The sequence below is a fragment of the Myxocyprinus asiaticus genome, chromosome 2 (genome assembly GCF_019703515.2).
Source record: "Myxocyprinus asiaticus isolate MX2 ecotype Aquarium Trade chromosome 2, UBuf_Myxa_2, whole genome shotgun sequence".
In the NCBI taxonomy this organism is placed as follows: domain Eukaryota; kingdom Metazoa; phylum Chordata; class Actinopteri; order Cypriniformes; family Catostomidae; genus Myxocyprinus; species Myxocyprinus asiaticus.
The window spans coordinates 43,345,225-43,366,939 of NC_059345.1; the positions used below are offsets into that span (position 1 = coordinate 43,345,225).

General features: G+C 41.0%; 1 protein-coding gene across 1 annotated transcript in view; it reads right to left on the bottom strand.

Moving 5' to 3' along the window:
- Nucleotides 1–21,715, bottom strand: part of itfg1 (integrin alpha FG-GAP repeat containing 1) — a 202,146-nt gene that overhangs the window by 97,042 nt on the left and 83,389 nt on the right. Inside the window, exon 10 of the mRNA XM_051716640.1 lies at nt 12,177–12,355. Coding sequence (XP_051572600.1) covers nt 12,177–12,355 — 179 coding nt within the window. The remainder of the gene's footprint in view (nt 1–12,176; nt 12,356–21,715) is intronic.

Sequence of the window (21,715 nt, forward strand, 5' to 3'; positions counted from 1 at the left end):
GTTGGGATGAGTATTTATTTACTCTCTAGCGTCACACAAACAAACCTGAACATAAAAGGGCTCCCAGTAGCCAACTTGAACACACAGTGTAAACAGGCTGTGTCTCGTTTGTCAGCTGCATATGTCATCGAGGCTGTCTCGTTCCAGAAAAGCGAGTAGGACACTTCGAATGCAGCCTTCGAATGTGACCTTCTTTCACGGGAATTCGGAGGATGCATGAGGTGTATCCTTCGTGGGCACTCACAACCCACAATTCTTTGCTTCAATGGAAATGTCTAAAAAAATAACGCCAATTTGCCCATAACTATGTTGTTCAAATGCAACAAATGTTAATTCCCAAGTTGAAGTACCTCAGTAGATGGGTGCAGAGTATATAATATGTATAATTATATTAATATACAGTGCATCCGGAAAGTATTCACAGCGCTTCATTTTTTCCACATTTTGTTATGTTACAGCCTTATTCCAAAATGGATTAAATTCATTATTTTCCTCAAAATTCTACAAACAATACCCCATAATGACAACGTGAAAGAAGTTTGTTTGAAATCTTTGCAAATTTATAAAAAAAATAAATAAAATAAAAAAAAAAAATCACATGTACATAAGTATTCACAGCCTTTGCCATGACACTCAAAATTGAGCTCAGGTGCATCCTGTTTCCACTGATCATCCTTGAGATGTTTCTACAACTTGATTGGAGTCCACCTGTGGTAAATTCAGTTGATTGGACATGATTTGGAAAGGCACACACCTGTCTATATAAGGTCCCACAGTTAACAGTGCATGTCAGAGCACAAACCAAGCCATGAAGTCCAAGGAATTGTCTGTAGACCTCCGAGACAGGATTGTATCGAGGCACAGATCTGGGGAAGGGTACAGAAAAATTTCTGCAGCATTGAAGGTCCCAATGAGCACAGTGGCCTCCATCATCCGTGAATGGAAGAAGTTTGGAACCACCAGGACTCTTCCTAGAGCTGGCCGCCTGGCCAAACTGAGCGATCGGGGGGAAGGGCCTTAGTCAGGGAGGTGACCAAGAACCCGATGGTCACCCTGACAGAGCTCCAGTGTTTCTCTGTGGAGAGAGGAGAACCTTCCAGAAGAACAACCATCTCTGCAGCACTCCACCAATCATGCCAGACGGAAGCCACTTCTCAGTAAAAGGCACATGACAGCCCGCCTGGAGTTTGCCAAAAGGCACCTGAAGGACTCTCAGACCATGAGAAACAAAATTCTCTGGTCTGATGAAACAAAGATTGAACTCTTTGGCCTGAATGGCAAGAATCATGTCTGGAGGAAACCAGGCACCGCTCATCACCTGGCCAATACCATCCCTACAGTGAAGCATGGTGGTGGCGGCATCATGCTGTGGGGATGTTTTTCAGCGGCAGGAACTGGGAGACTAGTAAGGATTGAGGGAAAGATGAATGCAGGAATGTACAGAGACCTCCTTGATGAAAACCTGCTCCGGAGTGCTCTGGACCTCAGACTGGGGCGAAGGTTCATCTTCCAACAGGACAACGACCCTAAGCACACAGACAAGATAACAAAGGAGTGGCTACGGGACAACTCTGTTAATGTCCTTGAGTGGCCCAGCCAGAGCCCAGACTTGAACCCGATTGAACATCTCTGGAGCAATCTGAAAATGGCTGTGCACCGACGCTCCCCATCCAACCTGATGGAGCTTGAGAGGTCCTGCAAAGAAGAATGGGAAAAACTGCCCAAAAATAGGTGTGCCAAGCTTGTAGCATCATACTCAAAAAGACTTGAGGCTGTAATTGGTGCCAAAGATGCTTCAACAAAGTATTGAGCAAAGGCCGTGAATACTTATGTACATGTGATTTTTTTTTTTCGTTTTTTATTTTTAATAAATTTGCCAAGATTTCAAACAAACTTTTCACGTTGTCATTATGGGGTATTGTTTGTAGAATTTTGAGGAAAATAATGAATTTAATCCATTTTGGAATAAGGTTGTAACATAACAAAATGTGGAAAAAGTGAAGTGCCGTGAATACTTTCCGGATACACTGTAGTCTTACCTATAAATAAATTAATGTATTATAGACCAAAACTACACCTGTAAAATCTATTTTCTTTTCTCTTTAAATCATTACAACTGTCCTATAAAGTACCTCATACATTCCCTTCTAAAGGGACTTTGTCACTCAAAGCACTCGCACTTGTTAAAGAGTGGCGTGCTGTCATAGCAACCATGTTACGTTCTGTTTCCGTTTGTCATATGAAGGCCGTCTCATTTAAACAAGGCTTGTTTAAAGGAGGATGCTCGGTACTGCGGAACGAGACACAGCTATAGACGTTTCTGTCTTAAACACGCAGACACCACTCTTCTCTACCACTCTCTCTCCCGCAGACAGACACATGACCACACCACCCCATGCCACAGTTACTGTTCCAACAGTAAGTCAAATCAGAGCTGATTTAGAGGAAGTCTACCAGTCTCAATACTGATTTTCCTTAGCTTAGAAGCAGATGTGAGGAATGGTAGTGATGTAAATGAACAGACAAACTTGAGTGTGTCAGCAGTTAAAACCCTGTGCATGCATACATCTAAGGTATGGCTATACTTTGGTCAAGTGAGCAAGGCAGGGATGGAACCCCCAGCCCAGGACCTTTGACGGCCTAATACAAATTACTACTTGCTGTATTATCAAGTTCAAATATTGACTATAAGTTAACTGTATTTTGATGTCCGAACTATCCATTTATCACAAAGGCAGCACAATTGTACTTAAAATTAAATAGCAAACCTCATCAATGTTAAATGTTTGGGTGGTTAAGAGGAATAGGAATATGCAATGCAATGCGATCGTAGAGAGTTGTGTTAAACTCCTGCATTATTATTCTTGCATTATTAAACTTATATTTTCAATAAACTAGGTATCAGGGATGCCTTAAATTGGATGTATTGTGTGATTTTAGTGACTTGAATAAGTTGACCTGTACTGTAAGGTAGGACTGCACAACTATGGAAAAAATCATAATTGTCGATTGTTTCCCTTGATATTGTAATTGTGAAAAATTATAACTAAAAAAAAAAAAAAAAAAAAAAAAAAGGTGAAATGGAAAAGGCAAACAATAAGTGCTTGCTTAACAATATAACAGTTAACAACATGCAACATGCAGTGTTCAAACAATCCAAAGATTCAGAAAAAGATGCTGCAATTTGCATAGTCACTTTAATGAGTTCAGCTGCCAGCCAATGGGAGTGATTATTAATTTCGATTAATAGAATTTACATTAAAAATATATTCTGTTTAGGGCAACTGCATGCCATATTCTTTATTTAATCTACACATCCAAAACAAGCTGAGAACTGTGTTCAGGTGAGACATACAACATGCATCAGACTGCGCTAAACTCACTCTTTAGATCTGTTACTGATAGCCATACAGAATCTGCACATGGAATTATAAATAATAATAAAATAAATAACAAAATAATTAAAAAAATAATTAAAAAATAATAATAATTCACAAATTTCCAAAGATTCCCTGGTCTGAGTAGGCTTGTTTATTCAATATTTTAGGTAATTTGATATATTTAATATATTCAGCAGCCATTTAGACTTTAGTGTCATGGTAAAAACCCAACTTCGATTTTGTCAGATAAACTACATTTTACAAAAAGTTGAGATTACTTAAAATCAGTCAACTTTTCTGCCATTTAAGTCAGAGAACTTGCAGGCTTTTGAGCGTGCTCAGTTTGATCACTGATGCTCAGTCTTAAGCAGGCCATTTGTGGCAGAATTATATCAGTGAATTTAAAAGCTAAGCATCAGGGAATTTAAAAACTGTGATTTCGATGTCTTTAGGATGTTATCAACTTTAAAGTTTTAACCTAATGAAAGGTCTTGAAAATTCATGGGTCAAAATCTGTGGGAACCTTGTAAAGCTAAGCACTATGAACTTCATACTGTTACATCTGCTAATGAGCATGCCAATGCCCACAATCCCTTGCACTTTAATTATTTAAGTGGGTTTGGTCAAAGTTTATGAGGACATGTAAATAATTAGTAAACAATCTGTTTTGATTTAATAGACGTTTTAGCTCTAAAAGTTGTGTTTTGTTTAAAGTCACCATCAGGCTGATTAGTGTTTGCTTTGATGAAGTTTCTTTAGCAAATAAATTGACTTCTAAAAGTTTAAAGAACTTGTAACTTACACCACCTTTTAGGTTGGACCAAATATTTGCTATCTTGGTGGGGCTGACACATGATCTTATGAAGAAATGTAGATCTGCTTAATAAAAAATATATTTTAATATTATTTTCAAGAATACTAAAAATAGAAGAGTCACGTGATGCCATGCAAGGATCAGACATGTGAACGCCAAGCTCTGCGCACTTTGCTAGTTTTAATAACTTTTAATGACATAAATCGGTGAGATTCGATACACTCTGTTCCATAACTGTTCTAGGAGGACAATATGTCAAAGAATTCAAAATCCTCAGGCTCTGGAGACATTAAAAGACACTTACGTGCTCAGGCTGACACCCCTGAGAAGGCCGCGGACCAGGGAGTCGATTAGGTTGGAGAGTTGTGGGAAATGCGGCGAGAGATTTTGAACATGTCGGCAATGCTGACGAAGGTTGTTGCTGACTTGGAGGATCTTGCTGTAATATGTCGATCGATCACTGCCATGGAGTTTTTTACTGATGTGGTCACAAGAGTGGGGGATGTCGAGAAACGGATTGATTATCTGGAGTCACCGGAGAGGGAATTATCTGCTAATCCGCTGGCAACTAAGGTGGATTTGGAGGGTGTCTGGAAGAAGTTGGAGGACATGGAAAACCGTAGCCGGCGGAATAACATCTGTATCATGGGAATCCCTGAGGGAGCAGAGGGACAGAATACGGTGGAATTCCTGGATGGGCTCTTTCTAAGTCTGCTCGACATAACAGGCCATTAGCTGGAAATCAAGCGAGCTCACAGGGTTCTGGCTCGGTGATCCGCTGAGGGAGACAGGCCCCGATCAATTCTGGCCAAATATCTGAGATCATCCAATAAAGATCTTGTGTTACACAAGGTGAGGAGTAAAGGAAGGCTTTCTTTGAAGAACCACAGCATTTTCTTGTTCCCAGACTTTGAACTCGACAAGAGAGAAACGTGATCGATTCAAGGAATGCAAGAAAATTTTACATCAATGGAAGGTTGCTTTTGCACTGATATTCCAAGCCAAATTGAGAATAGATGGCCGTAAAACATTCACATGCCCACAGCAAGCGATGTCCTTCATAAAGTCAATGGAGTAAGTCATATTTTGGTACTCACGCTGTAGCCGAATGGACCGGCTTACTGAACATTCATTTGACTGTCTGAAGAATCTGCGCATTCTTTTTGTGCTGGTTCCGCCTAGCGTTACGATTTAATCACGTAGCATTACGATTTAATTGAATTAAATTGATTCGGACAAGCGTGTAACATCCACAAATGAACGGCTTGGTCGAACGATTTAATAAGACCTTAATTCATATGTTCGTGCACGAAGATGCTCAGAATTGGGATAGGTGGCTCGAACCCCTGTTATTTGCAGTACGAGAGGTCCCGCAAGCCTCCACAGGGTTTTCCCCATTTGAATTATTATATGGGCGTAAGCCATGTGGCATGTTAGATGTCATGAAGGAAAATTGGGAAGAGGGACCTTCACAGAGCAAAAATTGAATTCAATACGTTCTTGACCTGAGAGCAAAACTCCACACACTGGGGCGACTATCACAGGAGAATTTGGTACAGGCACAAGAAGGTCAGTCCCGGCTGTATAACAGGGGAGCTCGGCTACGGGAATTTGAGTACTTGTATTGCTACCCACATCGAGCTCAAAATTACTCGCAAAGTGGCAAGGGACCTTTGAGGTCACACGGCAAGTTGGGGAAGTCGATTATGAAGTAGCGTGTACGGATAGGGGCGGGGCACGTCAAATTTACCATCTCAACCTACTAAAACTATGGAGAGAGGCGGTCCCCATATCCTTGGTGATGTTAGTTCCAGAGTGGGAGGAGCTCGGCCCGGAGCTGAGTCTAAAAGCCAATCAGTTCACCCGGTCCCTTGTGGAGACCACCTCTTGCCGTTGCCAGGTTGCAAAATAATTTCTCTGACATGTTCTCGCCTCTCCCCAGCCGCACAAATCTCATAAAACACCACATCGAGACAACCCCCGGGGTAGTGGTACGTAGTCGTCCCTTCCGCTTACCCGAACACAAGAAACAAGTAGGATGGGAAGAATTAAAGGCCATGCTCGATATGGGCGTAATAGAAGAATCCCACAGTGATTGGGCCAGCCCGGTGGTTCTGGTACCTAAGAGCGATGGCTCTGTCCGGTTCTGTGTGGATTATAGAAAGGTCAACATGGTGTCTAAATTTGACACGTATCCAATGCCTCATACTGATGAACTGCTCGATCGGTTGGGCTCGGCTCGCTTTTAATCGACACTGGATTTGACAAAGGGATATTAGCAGATCCCCTTCCGTACAGATTGTTTGGGACCCCGGCCACGTTTCAGCGGCTTACGGACCAAATCCTCAGACCGCATACTGCGTATGCCGCTGCTTATTTGGATGATATTGTTATTTACAGTAGTGACTGGCAGCGGCATTTGCAGCATCTGGTGGCAGTTCTGAGGTCACTGCGATGAGCGAGGCTCACAGCAAACCCGAAGAAATGCGCAATTGTACGGGTGGAGGTACAGTATCTGGGGTTCCACTTGGGTCATGGGCAGGTGCGACCTCAAATTGATAAAACCACAGCGATCGCGACCTGCCCGAGACCCAAGACCAAAAAGGAGGTGAGACAGTTTCTGGTGCTGGCCAGCTACTATCGAAGGTTTGTGACTAATTGTTCTGACGTCACCAGCCTGCTGACTGATCTCACTAAAAAGGGATTTCAAGCAATCTGAAAGCATAGCAAATTCCTTCATTTGGAATGGTAAGCATCCCAGATTACACTTCAATAAGTTACACAGGCCAATTGACAAAGGTGGGCTAGACCTACCCAAGATTTTGTTTTATTATTATGCATTCGGTCTCAGACATTTGGCCCATTGGTTGCTTCCACCTGAGAGAGCCCCTCCCTGGTTTTGTATTAAACAGGAATTTCTTGCCCCTATTTTGCCATTGCAAAGCCTTTCTATCAAACTAACCGGAGAAGTTAAGTTGCACCCCGTTGTCTCGCATTTGCACTCAGTATGGACAAAAGTGTCCGGAGTGTTTAATTCAGACATTTATTTAAATGTTGCCTCGAGCATATGGCTGAACAAAAATTATTTATTAATAAGTCCCCTTTCTGCTGGACAGAGTGGATTGTGAGGGAGGTTAATACGCTCGGTGATCTATATTAGAGTAGAGTGTTGAGATCCTTTGAAAATATGGTTCAACATTTTGGGATTCCCAGGTCTCAATTTTGTAGGTATTTACAGATGCGCCACCTGCTCTGTACTATTTTTGGGAGTAGCATACAGCCACCTAAAGCGGCAGATACTCTGGGTGTGGTGATTACTGCTTTTGGAAAAGCATCAGTGTATTACTCCCTGCTAATTCAGAGTCTGGGGGAACGGAGCTTCAACTTCTCTCAAGAGATTATGTGAGGAAGATTTAAACTTGGTATTGGAGGAGGGAGTGTGGGCAAGGATTCTAAAAAACATCAAGTCTACATCTAGAGATGCAAGGGTGCGCCTTATGCAATTTAAGATTTTACATAGATTCTACTGGACCCCCTCTAGATTGTATAGGCTTGGTCTTAAAGACACACCCACATGCTGGCGATGCCAATCAGAAAATGGGGACACAGCCCATGTTTTTTGGTGGTGTGTTAAGATCCAAGAATTTTGGTTGAGGGTTCAGAGTTTTATGTGTGACGTATTGGGCACTCAAATTTCATTTTGCCCCAGACTCTGTATTTTAGGTGATGGGGCGGTCATTAATACAGGGGATGAATACATAAAGCATTGGGTCCTGGCCAGTGTTATGATTAGCAAACAAATTATTCTTAAGGGATGGAAGTTGGCTGGAGTGCCCTCGTTTCAAGAGTGGCGTACAGAGATGGGCAGGGTAGTGGCATTTGAAGGAATGTCATATAGAAGGCTAGGTAATATGGTTAAGTTGTTTAATAAAGCCTTTTTAGCCTTTTTAGAAGGTTCTCAGGAGGGGAAGTGGAGGGAGATTTGTAGTTTTAAACTTATGATTTTTTTTTAAATATATATATTCTTAAGTGTTTCCTCTTGTCTGGTTTTTATTTTTTTTTGTATTTGTATTTGCATGTGTGTACACTTTCATTTTGTGTTGGACCACTAGATGTTTGTAGGGTGGGGGATGTTCAGTGGGAGGGACATATAATTTGTACATACTTTGTGTGTATGTTCTGTTTCTTCAATCCTGTTTTGTTTTTTGTTTTTATCAATAAAATGTTAATATCAAAGAATATTAAAAATAATGGACAACAGTACTTAAAATTGCAAGTTTATCGAACTTAATAATCACTGATATTTTTGAGTTCATAGAATTTATAATCCAACTTGAATTGTTAAATTGGTACAACTAATTTTCCTGTTGAGTAAACTCAAAAATGCTTTGCAGCTAGTTGCCTTACTTTTATAAATTTACCCAACTTTTTATTTTTATTTTAGCATGTTCAAATCCATCCAAAAGATTCTTCTTGGTCCTAGACACTCTGACTGCATTGCAATCATGCGCACAATGGACATGTGCCTGATTAGTTACAATGCTCAATGTTGCAAAAAATAACATTGTAAATAGAAAACGAACACAAGACTGGAATACACTGTGTCTTAAGGGTAGTCTGCAATTGACACTTTCATGATAAATTAATTGCAGCAGCCATATTTGTAATCTAAACTATTTTTGATTAATTGTGCAGTATTGTAATGTACTGTACCAAACATCCCCTACAAGTTAGAACTTCAGGACGGGGCTCCCTTTAAAATCTTTGTATATATATTTTGTATCTAAATTTGGTTTCAAAAGCTGGCCCACAAGTCGACGACTGCCCCACCGGGAAAAGTCACGGTGCTCCCTACGGCCAGTCCATCCTTGAATTAAGACAAGAAATGCCAATGGCCATTCTGCAATGCTATCCAAACACACAAAAGCCTTTAAAATGTCTTGCAAAATTGTCCAACTTTTAAAACTTATGTTTATGATTGATCAATTTCTATGATGTAACAGTGATTTTCTATTTGTCTTACATTTCCTTTCCACAGATGCTACTGATTATGATTTAAAATCCAAAATATCAGACTAAATAGGAAACGGTAAGCTTTCATTCCGGTTTGTAGGTAAGGGCACAACAGTAGCTAAAAATAACATTTACACCTACATCATCTGCCAATGACATCCCTTTATCTTATATCTCCTCGACAGGATGTGACAGAGTGAGAGAGTGAGTGGGAGAGCGAGAGAGAGAGAGATAGAGAGAAAGAGGAGACAGAAGCACATCACAAAGAAGGGGAAACAGGAGGAGGTAAAAAAGAAAAGGGGCTAATACTATGGTCTAAAGCTGAAAAGGATGGATAAAAACAGAACATCAGCAAAGCTAATAAAATGAAACACAGTATTAAATGCAAACAATGACAATGAACCTTTTCATATCTGCTGAGAACTATTTATGGCTCATTTAAAAGAGGTGCAAAGCTCTCATATAAATTTTAAATTGTTTTGACTTTGAAATGTCTCTGGCTAGTTGGGTAAACTCTCTCACCCACCCACTCACTCCAAAAAAAAAAAACAAAAAACAAAAAAAACTTACCAACACACTCTATCACCTCAGAAACAATGGCAACCTTTGCTAACAAAATGGGCTGGAGGCCATTTGAAAGCGTTTTGGAAATAATAAAAAAGACTTGCATAACATTACCCGCATCTAAATTCTTGACTCATTTTCAAACAGCAAAATGCCAATTTGTTCGGTGGATATCAGCATGCCAAGAGCTGTTCTTGACCTCACAAATGTATACATACTGCCCCTTTGAAAAATCCACAAGGCCCCTATTACCATGTACTCGATACAGCCACATAAAATGCAAAAACCTGTATTTGTCTGCACAATGTTGTTCTCTTCCTTGTTCTTTTTTATTTTCTCGAGAGATGTTGATTCATTATCGAGAACAGCTTGAAGGGTGCCTTGTTTTCTCAAAACTGAAATATACATACATTATGCAAATAACAGGGGTATGAAATCATCAGATGTAAATAGAACAATTTTACCAAGAGCTTAAAAAAAGATAACTGGAAAAAGGGAAGTGAAATGGAAAAGGCAAACAATAAGTGCTTTCTTAACAATACGGTTAAGTTAACATGCTCACAGAGTGTTCAAACAATCCAAAGATTCAGACAAAGACGCTGCAGTTTGCGTAGTCACTTTAATGAGAGAGTTCAGCTGCTAGCCAATGGGAGTGTTAAGAGTGATCTGAGCACAGACTGGTATGAGATAAGGAAGTGGCCATCTGTGAAGAGAGAAGGTTTTAATGCCCAGCTCCTGGCTGATGAGAATAAAATCACTCTCCAAGGCGCTAAAGCCTTTTGAGGCGACGATAATGACAAAAGGCTGACTTGATCAAACTCTGGTGTATTTCTGGGGTCTCTAGATGCATGTTGCCTGATTATTATCAAAGTGATGATGATGAGATTGGCTGTGGGGTGATAAGAGGAGCCTATAGCTGCATTAAAGTCTTATGACACTGACCCAAAAAAGAGGGAAGGGTTAAGCCTCCATTGACTTAAAGATTAGGTTGTCCTAATGTATTAAGCATGAAGATCAAAGACAAAAGAGTAAAATCATAAAAAAAAGAAAGACTTGTTATCTAATACTCTATTTGTGCATGTGGATTAACTCTTCTATGCTTTAGTTGACTACATGGGACTCTCTAAGTCTGCAGAAAAATCTCCTGACCGTCAGGCCAGCTGAAGTTCTCTTTGTTTTTTAAATGCATCTGGAGCATCTCTCAGAGTCACCTCAGGACCAGCAGCAAAGCCTCTGGTATCTTCTCTCAATCAGAGAGCTGTTAATCCATTCATGCCCTTCCCGCTGCTCTCTCAGTCCTGCCTGTCCTCACTCAGGTCGGGTGAAATCGAAGACAGACAACATGCTTTTGGCTCTTCACAGCTACCTGCTCTCTCCCTTTTGTTGACGAAAAGGTTTGGCTAACATTATTGATAATAAGGTCTCTGATCTATCCAATTTACTGGCCATTAATTTTATGTTATTGTAATAATGAATGAAGTGTAAAGTATGCCTTAATATATAATTTTAAGCTGTGTAAACATACAGTATTATGGAAAACAGGATTTCCCTTGCTCTTTCAAAATAAATTTTTTTTTATGCATGATGAGAATATACTCCAAAGCAGTACAATCTTCCCAAACCATTTATGGAAACTAAGCTCCAAAAAAGGTAATTCAGAAATAATTATGGTTGTGACCTCACAACCATGAGCACACTAATATATGTCTGTCCACGCCTATTTAGTATTCAGCAACTTGGCTTACCCTGATCAAAGAAAGTCTGAGCTACTCAGCTAGTTTTTGTGCGATGAGGTCAGCCAATTATAACAGAGGTCAACTGTATATTGAAGTCTTAAAAGTACAGTAGTATAAGCACATGGTTAAATTCTAAAGGTCAGAGAGAGAGGTCATGGTAATGTCAAACTATATTGCTTTTGTTGTAAGAAACAATAACTAACATTTTAAGTGGAATTCAGGAGAAAAAAGTAAAATGCTACAAGTGTAGAATACAGTCCCTTTAAGTTGCTTGTCTATTCACTATATCAATATTATCCAAGAAATCTACCATCTGAAACTTAAACTTTCAAGGAATAAAGGGAGGAAAGAGTGCTGCAGTGCTTTGAAAAGCAGCTCCTGTGGCAATATCAAAAATGTCCTATTTGGAAAAAAGGGAAAATAATCAAGGTTGAAGTTCAGTACTGGCTTGTTTCTGATAAAAGTAAAAAGTTCCCAAGCACTATTTTCTGTGGTTTAAATTATTATTATTATTTTTTTAAAGCCTAATGGTGGCAAAGGTTTTTTAACTTTTAAACTAAAAAACATATAGCCTTCTATTATGATTCAATACTGCAAAATTACACAGTAGACCTTCATTTATATACTGAGTCTTTTGCATACACATTTTAACACAGAAGCCTGACTCACCTGGCGCTGGTGTTACAGAGAATGACCAGGGCATCAGGAAAGCCATCCAGGTTGTAGTCTCCTAAGTGCAAGGTGATGGGACTGTGCAGTTCTCCCACAGCAGGACTGTCTGGCGGGGGCACAAAGCCCCAAACAGAATCCTTCCTCTGGAAGTCCGTCAGCACTGGCACCCAATGGAGCTGCAGAGGAACACTGTTCTGTTACACGAGCTGTCATGCATGAGGTCACTGCTAATGTTAAACGCTGATGTGAGTTAATAAAAAATTGGCAGTACTAACAAACCTTTGATTATACACCGATGAGCCAAAACATTATGACCTCTCATAGGTGAAGCGAATAATGTTGATCATCACCTAACAAGGCCACATGTCAAGGTCTGGGTAGATTAGAAGGTAAGAGAACAATCAGTTCTTTTAGTCAACGTGTTGAATGCAGGAGAAATGGGCAGACCTGAGCGACTTTGAAAAGGGCCAAATTGCTATGACCAGAAGACTGGGTAAGAGCATCTCTGAAATGGCAAGGCCTGTGGGGTGCTCCCGGTCAGCAGTGGTTAGTGCCTACCGACAGTGCTCCGAGGAGGGACAAACAAAAAACCTGCGAGAGGGTGTTGGGCACCCAAGGCTCATCGATGTGTGAGGGCAACGAAGGCTGTCCCATCTGGTACGAACCGACAGAAGATTTACTGTGGCACAAGTCACAGAAAATTTTAATTATGCTAACAGGAAGAATGTGTCACAACACAAAGTGCATCGCACCCTGATGCTTGTGGGGCTACGTAATGGCAGAGCAGTCAGAGCTCCCATGATGACCCCTGTCCACCATAGAAAGCACCTACAATGGGCACGCGAGCATCAGAAACGCACCTTGGAGCAGTGGAAGAAAGTTGCCGGGTGCGATGAGTCCCATTTTCTTTTACATCATGTGAATGGCCATGCACGTGTGCGCCGTTTACCTGGGGAAGTGATGGCACCAGGATGCACTGTGGGAAGACGACAAGCTGGTGGAGGGAGTGTGATGCTCTGGGCAATGTTCTGCTCGGAAACCCTGGGTCCGGCCATTCATGTGGATACCAATTTGATGTGCCACTGTAACAAAGATTAAGGTTGGGAAAGGAGGCGGCGGGAACCGGACGAACCATAAAAATAATGTTTAATGAGAAATTAAAACTCTCCCGAACTGCCGTGTCCCGCTGCATTTATCCCTCTCCTCGGCTGATTAGCCCGATTGGGGGCCGGGCCCGGCCCCACCCTCCTCCTCGTCACACTCACCTACCTAAACATAGTTGCACACCAAATACACCCCTTCATGGCAATGGTATTCTCTCATGGAGTGGCCTCTTTCAGCAGGATAATGCGCCCTGCCACACTGCACACATTGTTCGGGAATGGTTGTAGGAACATGATGAAGAGTTCAAGGTGTTGCTCTGGCCTCCAAATTCCCCAGATCTCAATCTGATTGAGCATCTGTGGGATGTGCTGGACCAGCAAGTCCTATCCATGGCGGCTCCACCTCGCAACTTACAGGACTTGAAGGATCTGCTGCTAATGTCTTGGTGCCAGATACCACAAGACACCTTCAGGGGTCTTGTAGAGTCCATGCCTCTGTGGGTCGGCAGCTGTTTTGGTGGCACGTGGAGGACCAACAGCATATTAGGCAGGTGGTCATAAAGTTTTGGCTCATCTCTGTATGTAACAATGGATAATTAAGGTATTTTCCCCAAATAAACATATTTTAAAATTTAAGAGATGTCATTGAGCAGTGCTGCAGCTCTAATGATCTGTTAAATAATATACTGTACATATTTAATAATGTGTGAAAATGTTAATAAAAGTTATTATAAAGTAATACTTATGATTCAAAGTGAAGAAATGGCCTTTGGCGGTTGTATTTTGGAAATTAAAAACAGCCGTTGGCAACTGGAATTTGTGCAATACCTTCAAAAAGTTCAATAGAGTCTTACTAGAATAGGTGATTGTAATGAACGTAATCTATGATGATGGAAATCTAAAGAAGCCAACATCTTCATTAATCTTTTGGAAACGGGTTGTTTCTGTCCACCACACAAGCCTTTATGGTCATTTTCAACTAAATTTGAACAAAGCACTAAACTCTGAAGTGTTGCCACCGAGCATTTGTTTTTAAACAGTAACTTCTTAAACAGAAACATGAAAAGCAATGCAGTCCTACAAAAGTCACCTACATTCACACCACAGTTCAATAAATATTGAAGCATTATCTATATGAAGTATTATAAAAAATAGCAACAAAATATATTTACATTAGGTCTCAAATGTTGTGATACTTGCTTTGAAAAGTAACAATAGAAAGTGTCATTAATGCTAATAAGACTGGACATCCAAACATCTTCCAATTTCACAAAAGAAAATAATCTCAAATATTAAATTACTATGTGAAATTAATGTTACAAGGAACATGCCAGGGTATGGAATCATCACCTGTTTTGATCAGTGTCTGATATGGGCCATGTTTAAAAGGTAAAGTGAAAAACCTGTTTTAAATTTTTAGAGCTGGATTTGAGCAGATCGAGCAATCGAAACTTAACGCTTTGGGTTATAAAGTGAATGAAGCCCAAAGCGAAGAAGATTACCAGGCAGAATGCAGCATTTTGAGGAGCATTATGGTTCTCTCTCTCTCTCTCTTGGTTGGGTCATTTGCACTTGTGTGGGGGAGGCACACGCGCAGATGCTACAGGCCTTATTCACTCATGAATGTAAAACAGAGGGCCAGGTGCATCTCTGCATGTTTGCATCCATGGGGAGAGAGACTGAGATAGGAGAGAGATGGCTAGAGCTATGTAGGGAGGGGGAGATGGACACAGAGTGGTAAAGAGTGAATGCAAGTGAAAAAGAAGGCAGAGCTTTCTGTAATGGCTGCTAATGTGGTTTTCCCCTAACCCTCATTACACAACCACAATCAACAATGCAGAAGATAGCAAAGGCAAAGACTGAGGTTGAATTGTGTATACATGTGTAAAAACTGCAATAGCTACAGTAATACCTTTTAAAGTGAGAACCAACCAAAACTCTGCTGAAATGGAAAAGTGAAGTCAAACTCATGGTGTGCACTGTAGGCATATTCGTCTCATTATGAGCAAAAGTGAAAACCCTGCAATGTTTGTTTACTTTGCAGCAGAATTTCCCACTAAGCGCTTGACAGCTTATCTACAGCTATTTCTGATGAACTGTGGTTTATCATTATTTTATATGGAGTTCAAACTGTAAAGAAATAATAACAAGCAGTTTAACACATAACTATAACAATCTTTAAACAGTTAAAGCAACAACTATAACTATCCTTCAAGCAGTGCTTGTTAAATACCAAAAGTTACACATGACAAAAGCACATTTTTAAACAGATAAGGACAACAACATTTTAAATAAAGACATAAAATTAACTAACCTTCATATGATTAAATACAACTAACCTTTAAACAGACTTATAAAAAATGCATTCTGTAAGGAAACCTAAAGAGGTTTCGCCAACAACACATTACGTTTTTGGTTCTTGTATAGAGAGTGTGATTTAAAGCATGAGGAGGAGACTCCCACAGCAATGTGCGATGTAACACAATGTTAAATGTAAAGGATATTCTCATTCTCCTACAACTAATGAAGCCAATCAAATGAAAAAATTCTGAAATAATGAGGAACAACGTCCAGTTGTGAACAAATGAATTCTGCCATGACAAGGATGAATGAAACATCTTCAGTTTACTTGCATACAATCTTCCTTTCTTCCTCTTTTCTTTCCTTCCATCCTCTTTCCTTTTCTTCCTTCCCATTTCCCTTCCTCCTCCTTTGCTTCCTCTTTCCCTTCCTTCCTTTTCCCTTCCTCTCTTTCTCCCTTTCCCTTCCCATTCCTCCTTCCTCTTTCTTTTTCTCCTCCCTCCCTTCCTTCCTTCCTTCCTTCCTTCCTTCCTTCCTGGCATTAACTCCCAGCTGAGTCCCCCTAAACTGAAGACTCTTTTCATTCAACATAGTAATGATTATGCAAACAGTCCTTGTTGCCTGTGACGCGGAGGAGGGCAGGGCCGGGCCGTGAGGACACGCGCCCGGCCCTGAATAGGGCTAATCAGCCGGGAGGGGGATAAAGACGAGCCGGAGGTGCCAGTTAGAGAGAGAGAGAGAGTCACATGCAACCACTGTGTGTGTGCGGCCACTGTGTGTGTGTGTGTGTGTCTGTGTGTTTGTGTAATGTGTAAGGATGGGTAAGGAGGAGGTGGCAACCGGCTGAGCAGTCAACATATCTTTAATTACATAAAGGAAATTAAACAAACAAACACACACACAGCGGCTGCGTGTGTCTCTCTCTCTCTCTCGAACCGGCACCTCCGGCTCGTCTTTATCCCCCTCCTGGCTGATTAGCCCGATTCAGGGCCGGGCATGTGTCCTCACGGCCCGGCCCCGCCCTCCTCCTCGTCACACAGCCATCTACAATCAGCTTCCATCACTCTTTGTCTGCATGTGTAAACAGACTTATATCAGTGCTGACTGCTTGATAAGTCTTATTGATTTATTAGGGAGGGTAGATGGAAATCACAAGGCTGTGAGCTGAAGTTGTGGCAAACACTAAAAAAGTGACTGCACACACACTGCTTGGGTCTCCTCAAGTCCTCTTGGCTGTTAAAGAAGTATTTTCAAAACTTGTCAAATCTATCCTGCCAACCCAAAAGCAGAGGTTAAAGAGAGAGATGAAATGCAACAACACAAACATAAAAAAAAAAAGAGAATATGGAGGCAGTAAAGATGTTGAGCATTAGATGGCGAAAGATGTCCTGATTTCTCATGAAAGAGAGAGAGCAGCTTGCATGCACCGAACTTGCCATGCAGACGGTAAGCCTCCATATGAATGGGCCTGATCTATATTAAAAACATCCTACTAAAGTTGAAAAATAACCATGGAGAACAGGTCTTGGCTGCATTAGTTGCTGGCCAATGAAAACTGCTGGTGGCAAACCAGCTTGGCAGTATTTACCTGTCACATTCTTTAAAGTGCCTAATTAACATCATTACGCTACATGAGTCGACACCACCAGGCAAAAAAGTACCTTGATTCTTCATTTTAAGGACCAAAACCAACTTTGCATGAATGCAAACGCTTCGCGATACGCAAGTTTGACTCTGTGCGTCACTGCCTTCTGAAACGTGTCAGACCGCAATTTATAACGCAATGCAAGTCAACGTTGACACAAAAGGCACTAGAGCAGGTATTAAAGTAAACTGTCACCAGTCTGGCAATTCTCCGTTCACCTCTCTCATCAACAAGGCATTTCCGTCCAAAAAACTGCTGCTCACTGGATGTTTTTTGTTTTTAGCACCATTCTGAGTAAATTGTAGAGACTGTTGTGTGTGAAAATCCCAGGAGAACAGCAGTTACAGAAATACTCAAACCAGCCCATCTGGCACCAACAATCATGCCACGGCCTAAATCACCAAGATCACATTTTTCCCCATTCTGATGGTTGATGTGAACATTAACTGAAGCTACTGACCCGTATCTGCATGATTTTATGCACTGCGCTGCTGCCACACAATTGGCTGATTATATAATTGCATGAATAAGTAGGTTTAAAGGTGTTCCTAATGAAGTGCTCAGTGAGTGTATGTACAAATAATCTTGATAAATTACATATTACTCTTTGTGCACCACTATCCACTGTTTGTTCAAGTAACACAATCCATCTTTTTGTACATTAATGTTCATAGAAAACACTGGATGCATGACCCATAGAGCCCCATTAAAGCATGTCTGTGGCAGATACATGTACCTGCTCTTGAAGTCTATGAGCGCTAATAGCATCAGATCTGCATCTGATTGCCTATTGAAAAATGTTTTTCACTCCTGGAAGCCCAGCTTCTCTATATTGTGATAGGTCGAGCTCTGAAATTGGCGGGACTTTCCAATAAACAGCCTATGATTGAAACGGTGATGTGCTGCACATGACTGACAGTGCATGAAATGTTAACACACTGCTGTCGAGTGCAGTGTTCGGCAGCTCAGAAATACAAGTGCAGTTTTATGCTATCTGACGTAACATTTATTTAAGCTTTCATAACTGGATATTTTGTAGCAAGATAGTTTTGAGCTTGGTTAATTATTTTTATTAAGTAATTTCATTAAGTAATTAATCACATATCAAGTTTAATGGCACAGACGTTTGAAGGTAACTCTACCCACAACAACGTAGGAGCGCCCATAAGTATGTTCAACTGGACAGTGCGTTTTAAATGCATTGGCCAAGCATTCGCGTATGTGTTTGCATACTTGTGTATGGTTCTGGACTAATGGTGAAGGAGGAAGGTAGGAGGCGGGTAGGTCACGAAGAGGGTGAGTGATAGGATGTAAAGTCAGAGATAGAAAGAGAGACTAATTAGAATCCATTTAGGAATAAACTGGATAAACAACTGAAGCTGACTGGCAAAATAAACTATTTAACAGTAGCCTTTGGAGAAATATAAACAGATTTTATAGCGTTAAATCAAGGCCAGTAAACAGATCATACTTTCAGTTGCCATTCAACTGAGAGGGCATTTTTACACCATCTGCTTTATTCCGAGCTGGAATCTCTGACAGGTCAGGTAGGGTTTGGGCTATTCCTCCGGTAGGTGTTGGATGTCCTCTGTATGTGTGTAAGAGTGTGTGTTTGTGCTCAGTGTTTAAAAGAGTGTGAGAGCTCATCTGAGAATCAGTCAGCCCTTTCTAACACAGACTCCATGCATTTATCATCCTGCTCATGGTGAAAGTGTACCTGACAGTTCATCGAGCCAGACCAGGTGAACACGTGGCATGACTCATACAAAAGATGCTTTAAATGTCTAAGATTAAGACTGCTGCCAGCGGTGTGAATGTAATGAGTGATGGACGATAGAAGAGAGTAGAAAGATTAGAGACGAGGGGAATGGGTAATTTGTGGTTTAGATATGAAGGAGCGGGGCCAGAGAGAGGTGAGAGAGACAGTTCTTAGCTAGTATTAGCCTCCCATCCAGCTTGCCACTGCTCTACTGATTAACCCAATCAACCCGAACTGGAGCGTGCACTTACACACAAACACACACCTTAATCCAATCAAACAGAAAAGAGATGGAAGCTAATCAATGCCATCCAGGATAATGAGACAATCTGTAATTAACCAACTACTATTGCAATCACACTAATTTCTCATTTGGCTTCTTGCTTTAGGACATTTTGCAAAAAAGAAGGCTGAAAACAGCCGTGACAGACCTGCATAAACGGCACCAGCTGCACACCTTGTCTAGACACTAAGGATGATGGAATGGGATGATAGCGATTACTTTGGAATTATAGGTTTTTATTCTGCTTGCTCATGACACACATGACAGTTTGTCAGGTTATGAGCCACTTACATCATTTAAAGTGTCTCATTTGTGTAAAAGACAGCATGAGACCAGACAAACACCAGGCTTCCTCCATGCAACTGAACAGCTGAAATGTCAGTGAGTCATATCGCTGTTGCCAAAGTGACAGAGAGGGAGTGAGAGAGAATGATCTCTTTAATGGAAAAAGCCATGATGGCCTTTCCTTAGCAAAAGAAATGGGACATCTTAGATAGAGGAGACGCAGTGTGAAGAATACAAATGGCCCATTTTACTCCCTCTCTGAGATCAGCCGGAGAGACATCATCACGTTCACATTGCCAAGACGCCGTCCCTGTGGCTTTGTTTATTAAAGCGCAAAAAGCCCCTGTGTAAGCTGAGCTACGCTCTTCACCACTCCCACAGCCCAGCTGTGATGCTTCATTAGGCCAAGAAATTAAAATCTCAGCTCGCCCACGGGAAGACACCAGACGAGGTGCCATTACATCAATAGCAGTGCAAGATGCTAATACAAAAGTGTGCTGTCTAATGAACTGCCATCTTTATGACACAGCAGAAAAAAAACACACACAAAAAAAAACATTGCTCATTGCATTACGGGGAACGCATGCCATTCCACCCTGGATGTGAAACAGAATCTAACAACAGACAGCATCTTCATTAGTCTCCCAAGAGGAGAGAAGCATAATTAGTAATGAAATGTGGTACAAGAATAAGAGGAGGAGCGTGTCTGAACAGTGGTGGCAACAAAGGTGGGAAGGTTACAGGTTGTTATGACAGCAAATTGTGTTTACATCTAAAGAGAAAAGACTGAAATGTTAATTTTGTTGACTAAAATTCTATGCCATTGTAGTCAGAGTAAAAAGATTACATTTGATGTATGCACTAAATAATGGAACTTTAGCATCAAAAGCCTAAAGGCCTAGTTATACTTCCATTTTTACGTGAACACTCAATGTCTGCGTACAGTCGATCGTAAGCCTGTCAAAGTATACTCCATATAACAAGAGATCTTCTATTCTGAGATAACCTCCGCATTTTTACCATGGGAGAGAGCGTAAAGGCAGAGACTATTTAGCAGAGATGGGCCACTTCTATTTAAATGAATGGGAGAAATTGGAATGCCCAACCAAGGAGCTATTGTGCCCAACAGTCAACGGAAGTAGAAAGGAAGTCCCGCCTTACAGGTAATAGAGCCAATCACCTTTTAGATACAGACACCGCCTGTCAATCAACTCGCTAACGCACATGAGCAAAAGCTACACAAGCCGGGAAAATTGTGTGTTTTAGCGTAATGAGAGGCAAAGAAGCACAATTTATGATTCCAATATTATCATATTTAATTGCTGATTTGAAATATGTTCTTTGATCATAATCTTGACCAACCATTTTTGAGATTTCAGTGTTCCCCCATTTAAGTAGATAGGAGCTGCACTGGCATGACTGGAAATAGTCTCCCAATAACATTCCAAAGATGGCCGATGGTGGACTGACATGCTAGAAAGACTTTGGTAACGGTCAACTAGCATGTTACAATAGAAAGTCACCGTTTGCTGATCCCATACAAATGAATGGCGAGTGTCGTAAACTGCCACTTACCTGTTGCAAAATTGTCCTTGTCTTCTCTTATAAAACATCTATTTTATCATAGTAAACTTCAGACATAGTTCATTCCAAAAGAATTGTTTAAAGGAAAGCCCAGGTATAAAAAAAAAAAAAAGCAAAAAAAAAAAAAAAAAAAGCAGAAAAGCAGTTTATTCAGCACACAGAAGCATCTCCACCATAGACATCCATTAAAAAAAAAAGTTTAAAAAAAAGCCTTTTGTTTCCTCGCCAGTGTACCACCCACAGAATGTCTATAGGATCACTGTGGTACACTATTTTATGCTAAGCTTGTAGGCTCCCCTTGAAAGAAGGGCTCTGATGTAACTGCACGCATACACAGGTGGTTGGTGCATAAGCTCTACGACTGCTATGAGACACCGGACTTTCTCTTCAGGAGTTTAGACCCATAAAGATGTCTTCACATTCCTACAGACTCAAGTTATGCAGGTATCCGGGGGGCCTGGGTAGCTCAGCGAGTAAAGATGCTGACTACCATCCCTGGAGTCGTGAGTTCGAATCCAGGGAGTGCTGAGTGACTCCAGCCAGGTCTCCTAAGCAAATTGGCCCGGTTGCTAGGGA